A 13837-nucleotide genomic window follows, 5' to 3' on the forward strand; every position below is an offset into this window, starting at 1 on the left:
GGTCACTGAAGGCACACAAAAGCTTTGCTGTGATAGTGAAGTGTTCTGGGGGCAACTGACTCCTTTGTCCTGGGCAGCAAAACAAGCTGGCTGCTGAAGGAGAAGAGAGGAGCCACTGGAACGTGTGATTGAGGTCTCTGCAGGCCAGATTCTCAGCACATTTGCAAAGAGCGGTTTTCAGGCATCCCTTCATGATATTTCAGAGTTGCCTTTTAGTGTTTAGCTCATTTTTACCTTGTGAAACAATTAAATATATTTGGGAGGTGCTTGGCATGAATTATTTCTGCATGTCTTTCTCTCTGGAAGGAAAATGGAAATTGTGACTGACAATATGAGTTTGTTTATATGAAGCAGGCCTTTCATTGTGAGGAAAAAGAACTGGTGTCCTCTTTTCCATAGGGCAGCCTGAAGGGTTTCTCAGCCCTTCGAGCAGTTAAGAAATGGCACAGAGGTGGGATATTGTGAGGTCTCTCTAAAGGTCACCTTGCAAAGGCTGTGGAGGTTGAAAGAGTTCTCAGGAGCAGGGGACAGCAAAGCAGCAGGAGCCCGTCCTGGTCCCTGGCTCAGTGAGAACCAGGCCTGGTGTTGTCCACCTGCTGAGGACATCTGTTTTCTGCCAGAGGAACTATGATGGAACAGACCACAGTGATGTGACTCTAAGTTATGATTAATGGGGCTGTTGGAATCATTGTCACCATATCGGCACTTTCCCTTCCATGGATGAGTATTGTAAAAACAGCTCTTGTTCAAATAGAAATGGCTGAGCAGAGGGGCACTGGACAGCCTTGGTTTTACCTGCTTCGTGACAGGTGGGCTCCTTAGAGCCATGAAGGAGTTATTCTCTGATTTACTGGCCTGCTACAGACACTGAAAGAGTCAAGTGGGACATGGTAAAACATGAATTCGTAATACAGAATTCAGCCCAGCTTTACATGAGAGATGGGCTGGAACCAGAGTGATATGGAAACCATTATCCAGTAGGGCTGCATTTAGAGAAGTCTGGAATTATACTCTATTTGCCATCAATCTCATTATAATATTGTTTGCCAATAAAAAACAAGAGTTTGGTTCACGTTTAATTTTTTAAAAATATAAAATTGTGGTCGGCCGTGGTGGCTCATGCCTGTAATCCCAACACTTTGAGAGGCTGAGGCAGGTGGATCACCTGAAGTCAGGAGTTCGAGACCAGCCAGGCTGGCATGGTGAAACCCTGTTTCTATTAAAAATATAAAAAATTAGCCCGGCATGGTGGTGTGTGCCTGTAATCCCAGCTACTTGGGAAGCTGGGGTAGGAGAATCGCTTGAACTCGTGAGGCAGAGGTTGCAATGAGCCGAGATCGTGCCATTGCACTCCAGCTTGGGCAACAAGAGCGAAACTCCATCTCAAAAAATCTATATATATAAAATTATATTTAAATGATACATGAATGTTGTAAAAGAAAATCCAAGAAATATGAGTATTAAGATTTAGATATTTGGATAGACTTTATTAATTGGTTACATTGAATTGTAGAAATAATATTTAAAATGTGGCATATTTTTGCTTACCATGATCCAAAAGCCTGATTTTTTTTTAAGATTATGCAATGAATAATGAAAAGACATTTTTATTTCTTATAACAGAGAACTTTCCCATGTTTAACCCTAAGAGTATATATGCAAATTGCATTTGTAGAATAGGATGAAAACCAATCTCCCTTGTTACAGACAATGGAGAGCTATAATAGTTAACTTTATCATGTAATTTTTTTCTATTTCTTGGCAGCTTACATATAGAGAATGTTTGTTCCAGTCAAACTCTCCTAGCCCCATAGAGAATCCTTGATAAAGTCTTCAGTTGCACTTAAATCTGCCCGTTTGTTAAATAACTTTTTTCCCTTTTAAACTCAAAGCTCTTGATCTTACAGTACCATAGGAGTATTTCACAAATTAGCTGTGGGACTTTGGCCAAATTATTAACCTCTCTAAGTCTCTGTTTCTGTAAAATGGTGCTAATAATAGCACTTAGATCCTTAGGGCTGTGTTGAGGAATAAATGAGATACTATATGTAGAGCTTTTGACATGGTGTCTAGTATAAGTACTCAACAAATGTTAGTCATTAGAAATGTGATGACTCTGATGATGAGGTTTGAATAGTAGGGAGCCAAATTTGGTACATTTGCTTCATATTCATAGCCTAAAATAAGGTACAAATCTACATTTAACAGTACTAGAAATAGAATCAGAAGCAACATTTATGAATTTCCTTATTTACCAGCATTTACACTTTGTTGTATTGATTTTTTTTTTCTTTGAGGCAGAGCCTCACTCTGTCGCCCAGGCTGGAGTGCAGTGGCACCATCTCGGCCCATTGCGACCTCCGCAATTGCAGAGCTCAAGCAATTCTCTTGCCTTGCCTCCCAAGTAGCTGGGATTACAGGTTTGCACCACCACACCCAGCTAATTTTTCTGTTTTGCTTGTTTGTTTGTTTTTTTAGTAGAGACGGGGTTTCTCCATGTTGGCCAGGCTGGTCTGGAACTCCTGACCTCAGGTGATCCACCCACCTTGGCCTTCTAAAGTGCTGGGATCATAGGTGTGAGCCACTGCGCACAGCCTGTTGTATTATTTATTATGAATCTGAAGTGTGCTATTTTGTAAGAGTCTTGAGATCACCACCCATCCCAGCTGGCCACCAGAGAATGAGCTTTTCAAAACACAGCTTCTGGACATCTTCCTCTTCTTTCTTTTCTTTTTTTCTGTTTTAGAGAAGGGGTCTCATTTTCACTATGTTGCCAAGGCTAGACTCAAATTCCTAGGCTCAGGTGATTCCATCTTAGCCTCCCCAGTAGCTAGGACTACAGACACACACCACCATGCCTGACTCCTGTCCTTTCAATGATTCCTTTACCTGTGACAATAAAATCCAAATGCCTGGCACTCAAGAACTTTTGCAGTCTATTCCCAACCTTTTCTTTCCTCTCCTCCCGATTTAATGCATGAACTTTTAGAACCTGCCCCCTTTCCCAACTGTGAAGACCCTATTCATCCTTCAAGGCCTGACACAAATGTGACCTCCTCTAGGACACCTTTCAGGATGCCACCAGACAGAATTAATAACACTCTGTTCTTCCAGCACTAGACCTATGTTCAATGAATGATTTTCACCTCTATAATTGTTCCAACAGCCCTGTGAAGTAGGGAGGTCCAGGATTTTTAAAAATCTCTCTTCAACCACCAAGTGCTTGTGCTACAAAAATAATTAGCACCCCTGTGATCCCTGTTCTCAAGGAGCTCATGGTCTAGGGAGAGACAGAGCTGTAAACACCTCTAACGGGGCAATAAGGATCATGCTGTGCAGAGGTGTGCAGAGAGAAGCAAGGCAGGGCACACTGCGTATTCAGGGAGTTTGCATGGGGGTGGGGTGGTGTGATCAGTGCCATCTATTTGCCTTCGTCTCTAGAAGTCACATCATCCTTCCTTGGCCTTTGTGTCCACACTGACCAGATCGTTTCCCTTTTGGCTAGTCAGTTGCAGGGCTGGGACCTATTATGATGGAGCACAAGAACGCTGCATTTTATGTCCAAATGGAACCTTCCAAAATGAGGAAGGACAAATTACTTGTGAACCGTGCCCAAGACCAGGAAATTCTGGGGCCCTGAAGACCCCAGAAGCTTGGAATGTGTCTGAATGTGGAGGTAAGAATGCTGTCTGTTCCTTCCCACTCCTCCCATCTCTGATGTCATTGTTTAGACAGAAGGCATCTCAAGGACTCCAGACAATGCACACTCACCTGGGGCTTCCTACAAGCAGGGACCATATTGGCTCAATTCATCTTTGGCTCACCAGTGCCTAGGTCGGTGCCTGACACATGCTGGGCAGATACTCATTTGAGCAAATAAATGAAGATGGGGTAGAATACACTAGCAGAAGAGCGTAAGTGTTGCACCTGCGTGCTTTCTTCACTGGAAATGTATACACCTGAAACCTGAGTGATTTCCCTATCTATAGGTACTGTTTTGAAAGTGTTAAAATGAAGAGAGGAGGTCTGGGTTTTTCTCCAGCTTTGGTCTCAAATTCATAGCTTTTTTATTTCAAACAAATATATCCATTTATTTTGTTAAAACTGGGACCTCCTCTGTGAAGAGCTTTTAATTATCTCTTATAAAATGTTAACTTTGAAGTCAATCTCAAGCTTTGTGGGCTTTCCTATTTATTTTATTATTAAATGTCTTCCTTTTATTAAATGGGAGAAGGGCTGGCTGTATTGACACTCTGTGGGCTCCAATGGCAGGTGTGATCTGAATGGTGATTTATATCTGATGGCCACGGCAGAGTGAAAACCCCTTGTGCTGCTCCCGTGGCTGTCCTTGGAGTGACTCCCAGCCTCAGCTTTATTTCCCACCTAAATAACTCCAAACTGAACTGCAAGGCTGTTTCTGGCTTAAAAATCAAATCCTCATATTGACTGTGTGACTTCTATCATATCTTTGGTCTGTTATAAAACTCCAAAACTAACTGCAAGGTTGATAAGGGGTGACATTTTGGCATGAATTTACCCTTGTATGTGACATTATTATTATTATATTTTCTTGAGACAGAGTCTCACTCTTTCACCAAGGCTGGAGTGCTGTGGCGCAATCTCGGCTCACTGCAACCTCCACCTCCTGGGTTCAAGTGATTCTCATGCCTCAGCCTCCAGAGAAGCTGGGATTACAGGTGCATGCCACCATGCCCTGCTAAATTTTGTATTTTAGCAGAGATGGGGTTTCGCCATGTTGGCCAGGCTGGTCTCAAACTCCTGACCTCAGGTGATCTGCCCACCTCGGCCTCCCAAAGTGCTGGGATTACAGGCGTGAGCCACTGCACCCGGCCTATGTGACCTTATTAAGAAAAATTTAGGCCAGGCATGGTGGCCCATACCTGTAACCCTAGCACTTTGGGTTCAGGATCACTTGAGCTCAGGTGGCTAACCCTAACCCTAAGACCAGCCTGGGCAACATAGTGAGACCTCATTTGTAGAAAAAATTAAAAAAAAAAATAATTAGCTGAGCGTGGTGGCACATGGTAATCCCAGCTACTTAGATGGCTGAGGTGCAGGGATAGCTTAAGCCCAGGAGGTCAAGCTATAGTAAGCTGTGATTGTGCCACTGCACTCCAGCCTAGGCAACAGAGACCCTGTCTCAAAAAAAAAAAAAAAATTACAGCAATAAGAATATTAGTAATAATGGTTATTATAGCTACCATGTATTGAATATTTACCTATGCCAGGCATTATGCTAAGTATATTATATGAATTATTCACAATTCATATAATCATTACAACTTCACAAGGCTAAAGTGACTCTTTTAAGGTCACACAGCCAAGTGGAGGATGTGGAATCAGAACCCAGGTCTGACAGGCTCCAGGCTCCTCCCGAGGGTGTGTGTTCTTGAAATGCCATCATATCTATAACTTATGGGGTAAAATGAGGCCACTATGATTAATAGAGGAGAGATGATTAAGAATATAAGAGATAGCAGATTTTGATAGCATCTTGCCAATGACTAATTCCTGAGGAACATGTGCTTTTAGAAATCCTTTTGTTTGTTTATGACTGTTTCTTGTCCCAGGTATAACATATGTAAGATCTAACTTAGTAAATATTATTGTTAAAACAGGGGAGATTCTTTAGGTCACTGTTTTTTTTTTTTAGAGACAAGGTCTTGCTGGATCACCCAGGCTGGAGTGCCATGGTGCAAATATGGCTCACTGCAGCCTGGAATTCCTGGGCTCAAGTGATCCTCCTGCCTCAGTCCCAGAGTAGCTGGGACTACAGACATGTGCCGCGATGTCTGGCTAATTTTTAAATTTTTTGTAGAGATTTCGCCATGTTGCCTAGGCTGGTCTTGAGCTCTTAGGTTCAAGTGATTCTCCTGCCTCAGCCTCCCAAAGTGTTGAGATTACAGGCGTGAGCCATCAAGCCCAGCCCAGATCACTCTTTATATCAATAGGCTGTAATCAGCTGGGTAAAGGGGTCCTTCTGGGTCTAATTACCAAATTGGTTCCAGGTCAGAGAACTCTCTCTCCTGCATTGCAGGGGATGCCTAGGCAGTGTGTAGGCCTAAGCCAGAGAACTACCAGGCCTTCCCATACTTTGGAAGCAGTTGACACTTGACTTCTTGGTTTCCATCTTTGCACTGTGCTGTGTAGCCCTGTGTGTAAACAGCAGGCACTCATGTGCCATTGACTCAGGGTCAGAAGCACCGCAGCGTTGACTGCGTGCTCTCTGACTGAGGTGGGAACTGCGGTCAGCACGGGGTAGCAGGTTGGACCGAAGTTGATCTCATCTGGAGAGTCAGGAGCAAGGGTCTGCCTGGGGGCCTTGCTCACGTAAGGCTATTGGTCCTTCCAGGTCTGTGTCAACCTGGTGAATATTCTGCAGATGGCTTCGCACCTTGCCAGCTCTGTGCCCTGGGCACGTTCCAGCCTGAAGCTGGTCGAACTTCCTGCTTCCCCTGTGGAGGAGGCCTTCCCACCAAACATCAGGGAGCTACTTCCTTTCAGGACTGTGAAACCAGAGGTGAGTACTTGGCAGCTTGCCTTTTTCTAGGACTGGATTTCCCTTCTAAGTATCATGGGAGTCTGGTGAGGCTCCAATCAAGCCCAGCCTGATGCAGTGCCCCAGTGGCTGGGGGTTCAGGTCCCAGCTCCACTCGCCCCAGCAGGATGTGCAGGGGGCACTGGAACTCACTGGACAAGCTGTCCTCCAGCCACCTTAGCCCCTTTGGACAGGCTGACAAGGGATGATCAGGCACTGATGAGCCAGTTCCCCTGGTTCCTTCCTCCAGCCCTCCTCCATCTCAGTGCCCTGACCTAGAGCTTCCCCTCAACACCCCTTCTCCAGAACCCCACTCCAGCTGCCTTTTCCCAGGGAGCCCAACTCTAAACCCAACCTCAGTTCTGCAACTGCCTGCCCCCTATACTCACAGACATGCTCTGCATGAAGACTGGAGTTGTGATCATTGATGCCTGACTCTGCATAAACCATAAACTCTTTGGAGATACACACATATCTTGTTCCTCTATATTTCTCTGTTTCGTGAACCCCATCCACACTGCCTATTTAGGGAATTAAGTGTTGATTAGCCCCAGATTGGTAGGAAAGCCCTACTTCATTTGCACATAAACATTTCTTTCACAAACTTTAAAATCTTTGTGCTGCATTTGATTAAAAATAATCTTTCTTTTTTTCATTCTTTTCACCCTCCCTTGCCCCACAGTTCAATGTTCACCTGGACATTTCTACAATACCACCACTCACCGATGTATTCGTTGCCCAGTGGGAACATACCAGCCTGAATTTGGAAAAAATAATTGTGTTTCTTGCCCAGGAAATACTACGACTGACTTTGATGGCTCCACAAACATAACCCAGTGTAAAAGTAGGTCTCTCTCTAAGGTTTTTCACAGTTCTGGCTAAGAAGATATGTGTCTGGGTCCAACTCAGAGCAGGGGGCACGGGGCAGAGGTCCCAGGTTCACTCAGAACCACGTAGATGTTATGAGCCCAGCTCACAGCCATGCAGACCAGCGTGGAGAGAGAGCAGGGCCTGACTGTGCAGAGCGACTCATCTTTATTGATTCTGGCTACTTCCTCAGGCACACTTAACAAGCTGTACTTGCCTTAATTTCCTCCCTGGGGCATAATTTCAGCCCAGCCTTGATCAGCATGCATTGCTTGAGGACCTGTTACGTGCCCAGCATTCTGCTGGTTGATATTCTGGTTGATATTAGGCAGAATAAGTCAGCATCGCTGACCCTGCAAGGAGCTCAGGCAGTGAGGCTGCAGAGGAAGGAGCGATTGACTCTGTCTCGAGAGATGAGGAAAGGCTTCTGGAGGGTGTGAGAAGGTTTTGATGGAGAGGATGGGGAAAGAGTAGGAGAAAGAGCCTTATGTTTGAGAGAGCAGCTGGGGGAAGCACAGATCAAGGAAAGCAAAGGCCTTTTGGGAGGAGACCCCTGGAGCTCAGGCTAGAATGTGCCGAAGGGAGTCTCAGGCAGACCAGGAGGCAAAGCCTTGGATGGATGCTGAGGAGACCGGTTTGTGTTTTATAGGAAGGGGGAAGCAAATCATTTAAGGACTTGCTGTCTAGGCTTTTTTTTTTAAAGCCATTATTTATAACAAAAATTACAACAAAAACTCTGTATAGTAAAGGCCAAAAGTAAATCCCAGCTAATCTTTAAGACAGCAATCAGAGGAGCAAAGAGGCCCCCCCTAAACTGGAGGAGCTTGGGACTGAGGGGGGCAGTACATCATTAGAACTTTATGATTGAAAGGTCATCTGGTTTTCTCTTTATTGCAAGGAAGTCCTTTTAACATCTTTATAAGTAGCCTTCCATCTAGTCTCTTCTTGAATACCTGCTATGACAGGAATCTCGCTACCTCATGATATCCTAGCTTGTTGGTGGATTGGACTTTAGAAAGCTCACAGTGTTAGAACAAGATGAATGTTCCCTTGTCTTCCACCACCTGGCCCTTTGTTGGACCCATGGGAGCCTTATGGCACAGTTCCTAGGGCAGCCCTTCAGGACTGAAGGCAATTCTCCGCCCCATGGCTCCCCCTTCCTCCTCTTTTCTTCCAAGAAGAAAAGCCTATTTATTTTTTTCTAGTAATAATAAATCCCAGTTGTAACTAGAGAGGGAAAAAGTAATCCCTTCAACATCTTCTCTTGCACAGATTTACCTGACAGTATTAAATAATGAGCTCCTTGAGAGCAAAGACTGTCTCTCTCATTTCTGAGCTCTCAGAGCTTTGGGTGACATTTCTGGGATGAGTGGGATTAGATGAATGAAAATGCAGCTGGGTGCTGTGGGTGAGGGAGGGGTCTGTGCAAGCATGTGCACGTGTGTGCAGCCTCTGTCTTTGGTGCCAGACGTAGGTATCCAGCATGCCCCGTACCTACTGATAGCTAATCAGAATTTTCTTCCTTCCTTAAAAATAAAATGTGGGTTGGGTGCAGTGGCTCATGCCTGTAGTCCTAGCACTTTGGGAGGACAAGGCCGGGATAGCTTGAGCCTATGAGTTCCAGACCAGCCTGGGCAGCATAGACCTTGTCTCTACAAAAAAATGAAGAAAAAAAATTAGCCAGGCACTGGTGGCACTTGCATACGGTCCCAGCTTCTTGGGAGGCTTGAGCCCAGGAGGTCAAGGGCGCAGTGAGACATGATCGCACCACTGCACTCCAGCCTGGGCAACAGAGAGAGACCTCATCTCAAAAAAATAATAATTTCTTTAAAGATGAATACAAAATAAAATGTGGTCTTAACCAGAGAGAAAAGTGAAAAATATATGTCTGTCTTCATCAAAGTTCTCTGAAAAAGGGTCAGATAGTCTCTGCAGAGCAATGAGCTCTGTTCCCCCTATTTTGAGAGACCTAGAAGTTCTGTCTCATGGGTTCCTCTGGCACTTGGACTTGGTAAACAAAATACTGAAAGCTAAATTTATCCTTTTGTTCACGAATACCTGCCCTGACTGTGAACACTTTCAGGCTAATGAGAAAACGGTGCCTCAGGAACTCAGAGGGGTAGACTCCTTGTGGGGAGTTAATGGTTTGGCTCCCACAGGGGGCCCTCTGGGAATGACAGACTCATTCCCAGATGGTGTCATTTTCATGCCCCATTCCTGGGTGGCAACAGGGGTGCTGCGGGGCTCAGCAAGCTAGCAGTGGTCAGGACAGAAACAACAGTGTTGTGCTATAACTCAGGGCATCTCCTTTTTCAGACAGAAGATGTGGAGGGGAGCTGGGAGATTTCACTGGATACATTGAATCCCCAAACTACCCAGGCAATTACCCAGCCAACACTGAGTGTACATGGACCATCAACCCACCCCCCAAGCGCCGCATCCTGATCGTGGTCCCTGAGATCTTCCTGCCCATAGAGGATGACTGTGGAGACTATCTGGTGATGCGGAAAACCTGTGCGTCTCACTTCCTCCCTCCCTTTCTCAGGCCAGCTGGGAAGCCTGATGACCTGCTCCTCACGCTTTCAATGTGAGGAGCAGGCCTAGAACATCACCTCCATATTAGAGCAGAGGTGAACATGAGTTTATAGAGTTGGTGAGAAACAAAATTTAAATGAAAGCCACACACTGAAGCGTCTTGCTGGGCCCCAGAGGTAGTGACCCTGCAGGTCAGTCTCCCCCTCTGTACTCACTGGGGTGTTTTGGACCCTCTTCCACAAGGACCCAGAGAGCCAGTGAGGATCATGCAGTGATGGCCCCAGACCAGGCCTCTTACTGAGTTGCAACTGATGGCTTGGAGACTAACTGAGCCTGGCCAGGTGGGGACCTGTCCTCCTATCCTGATTCATGGTCCAGTGTCCATAAAGGAAGACGGTTGTCAACACAGCTTATGGGCAGTGTAATGAGGGGCTCTGCAGCCAGACTGCCTGGATCTCTGTCCCAGTTCCACCTCTTACTAGTTCTATGATCTCGGGCACACATTCTGAATCTTTCTGCACTTCAGTCTTCTCATCTGTTAAAATGGGGCTAATAACAGCTGCTACCTTATAAGGTTATAAGGACTAAAGGAGTTCATAGTTGTGAAACACTTAGAATAATAGGCCAGGCACAGTGGCTCACACCTGTAATCCCAGGCTGAGGGAGGAGGCTGAAGCAGGAGAATTGCTTGAGCCCAGGATTTTGTGACCAGGCTAGGTGAGACCCTGTCTCTATAAATTTTTTTTTTTAATTAGCTGGGCATGATGGTGCATGCCTGTGGTTCCGGCTACTCGGGAGGCTGAGGTGGGTGAATTGCTTAAGCCTGGGAGTTGGAGGATGCAGTAGGCCATGATCATGCCACTGCACTCCAGCCTGGTTAACAGAGCCAGACCTTGTCTCAAAAAACAAACAAACAAACAAAAAAAGAATGATGACAACACATGGAGCCACTATGTAAACATTTGCTCTTCTTATTAGTGGTTAAAATGTCTGAAGTCAAGTATAGGTTTAAATCCTTGTTTTACCACATACTGGCTATATGACCCTGGGCAAGTATTTAATCTCTCTATTAAAAAGGTAACAGTTGCACCAACTTTCTGTGGTTTTCAGAAGATTAAATGAGACAAAGTCCATAAATTGCCTAGCACGCTGCCTGGTCTTAGGCAGCAAATGGTGGTGATGACGAGTAGATGACAGCAGGTCAGTTATGGAATGGGAGGCCCTCACCCAGCTCCTACAGTGAACAGTACAGCCTGGGCTGCTGCTGCTTGCCAAGCCCCAGGTCTTTCAGACATAGCCTCCCCTGGGGGGGCCACAATTACCAGCTGAATCTACTCTGTTTCCAGGACCTTTGACTTATGATGGCTCAGCTGGGCCTGAAGAGCTCTTGAGCATAACTTATTGTATGGTTTGAGTGTTTAGAAAGATGAGCATCTACTGTATGCCTGATCAGTGATGAGTCTTGAACCCCACCCCTCTCCAACTTCCCTTGGCAGCTTCATCCAATTCTGTGACAACATATGAAACCTGCCAGACCTACGAACGCCCCATCGCCTTCACCTCCAGGTCAAAGAAGCTGTGGATTCAGTTTAAGTCCAATGAAGGGAACAGCGCTAGAGGGTTCCAGGTCCCATACGTGACATATGATGGTAAGCACAGCCTGCAGCACATGGAAAGAGCCTCTCTGCTTTGAACAGAGCCAACTTCGGAGCCAGCTGGCAAACTGCTGACAAGCACACATGCTCAGAAAGGCAGGCAGGATGAGGGGAAAAGACATTGCTGACTCACAAGTGCCAAATTTTAACAGGCATTTGGGGACACTGACAATAGGGGGAAAATATGTTTTAGAAAATATATTAAAAGTGAGCATAGCTTGGTGAGTAAGAACATGGGCACTGGAGTCAGACTGATTAGCCTGGCTATGATCTCTTCTGTGACTGTGTATGCCACCATCTCTAAGCCTCATGTTCTTTTTTTTTTTTTTGAGACAGAGTCTCGCTCAGTCACCCAGGCTGGAGTGCAGTGGTGCAATCTCAGCTCACTGCAAGCTCCGCCTCCCGGGTTCATGCCATTCTCCTGCCTCAGCCTCCGGAGTAGCTGGGGCTACAGGCACCCACCACCATGCCCGGCTAATTTTTTTTTGTATTTTTAGTAGAGATGGGGTTTCACCGTGTTGGCCAGGATGGTCTCGATCTCCTGACCTCGTGATCCACCCACCTCGGCCTCCCAAAGTGCTGGGATTACAGGCGTGAGCCACCGCACCCGGCCAGCCTCATGTTCTTAATGTGTGAATGAGGATAATCACTAGACTTATTTGAGAGTTCAGTGAGAGTTCCTAAAGGACTTGAGGCAGTGCCTGGCACATAGCAATTGTTCAGTAAATATTAACTTCTGATGATTGTGGCTTTTATTAGGTAGAATCCTGTGAGGCAGGGAAGGACTTGAGTTCTGGTCCTGGCTTTTTCACTGACTCGCTGTGGGATCTTGGGCAAGTCAGATGACTTCTGGTTTAATTTTCTTCATGTTAGATGAAGAGGTGGCCCATCTGAGCCCTGGGGCTCTACCTAGCTCTGAGACTTGGTTGGAAAACATTGACTAGGAGCATAAAATGAACTGGACATTTGTCCTGGAGGACTACACAGTCCTGTAGGAGAGGAGTCATCTGTTTCTTCATGAGCTTATTTGTTCACCTAGCCAACAAATATTTAATGAGCATCTACTATGTCAGGCATTGGGCTAAGTGCTGGAAACAACATGGTTAGTGACAGAAACACAAAATATATATATTGTTATAGATGCTATAACAGCCCAAAGCCCTATGTGAGCAAGGAAGCAGCAGCAGCAGTTAATTTTACATGAGCTTTTAGAAGGAATAGAGCAAAGTCTTGAGAGATGTGGGTCTTGAAATAACATATACATTTTGAGCATAAATGGGGGAGAAGAACATTCAGAAAGAGGGAAGGACATAAGTCAAAGGATGAAGTACCCCAGGGTATGTGTGGACTGACGAATGGTCTTATTTGGTCAGTAGGTTGGGTGTGTGGGGCTTGGCAGTGAGAGAGGAGACTAGAAGGGAATGAGGTTCAGCTGTGAAGAGTCTGCAGGGCCAAGCTCTGGAGGATAGACTTAATCTTAGAGGAAGCCACTGAAGGATTTTAGGATGACAAGTGCCAAAATTGTTTGAGAAGACAATATTCTATGGCTTTCCTAAAAAGTAACAAAAGCACGGATCATCATCTTTGTCCTACAGTTGCCTGAAATAATGTTAAACACCCAAGACAAGGAGTTTTAGTATCTCTTGGGGTGGACACAAATGCCTCCCACATGGCTGTGCTGAGAGAGACAGAGAGCCTCATCTACCCAAAAGCAACCAACTGGCAACCTCTGCTATCTGGAATCAGGAAGAAAGCAAAAAGACACTGAGACTTCAAAATAAATATGGCTGTTCTCAACTCTGCCTTTGTGACCATGAAAATGTCTTGATTTTTTTTTAATTGAAAAAGAGTTGTAGCTCCAACTGGGGAAAATTACGCATAATGCAGTGTATGCCCACGAGAGTGAGTCTTGCATGTGTCACAGTAGAGAATAGTTGGAAACTGCTATTTTCCCCACAGAGAAGCTCCCGAGGCCTTCACTCAGAGTTTTTTTTTTTTCGAACATATATTTCCAAAAAGTTTGATATCTTCTTTTCAAACCCAGAAGAATAGAAATCACATTTAGAAGATGCACATGAGGCTGCTACAGACGGGCCCTCTGAGCGCTGGAGAACGGTGAGAACTGTAGCTGGGGCTAATACGCATTGAGCATTGCTGACTGCCAGGTACATGCTGAAGTGCCTTTTACATGGTGCCTTCCTCACAATCACTCCATAAAGTA

General features: G+C 45.4%; 1 protein-coding gene across 12 annotated transcripts in view; it reads left to right on the forward strand.

The window, feature by feature from the left end:
* The window catches only part of SCUBE2 (signal peptide, CUB domain and EGF like domain containing 2), a 115903-nt gene that overhangs the window by 87431 nt on the left and 14635 nt on the right, over positions 1-13837 (forward strand). For 7 of the 12 annotated variants that reach the window (XM_054524696.2, XM_054524697.2, XM_054524698.2 and 4 more), the window contains 5 exons: positions 3506-3676; positions 6374-6541; positions 7242-7403; positions 9743-9940; positions 11458-11610. In XM_054524696.2, the coding sequence (XP_054380671.1) occupies positions 3506-3676; positions 6374-6541; positions 7242-7403; positions 9743-9940; positions 11458-11610 (852 nt within the window). Of the gene's footprint in view, positions 1-3505; positions 3677-6373; positions 6542-7241; positions 7404-9742; positions 9941-11457; positions 11611-13211; positions 13534-13837 lie in introns of those variants that run through there. The other 5 variants (XM_002822047.5, XM_054524701.2, XM_054524692.2 and 2 more) reach the window with 3 other exon arrangements.

Source organism: Pongo abelii, chromosome 9, assembly GCF_028885655.2.
Source record: "Pongo abelii isolate AG06213 chromosome 9, NHGRI_mPonAbe1-v2.0_pri, whole genome shotgun sequence".
Classification (NCBI taxonomy): Eukaryota; Metazoa; Chordata; class Mammalia; order Primates; family Hominidae; genus Pongo; species Pongo abelii.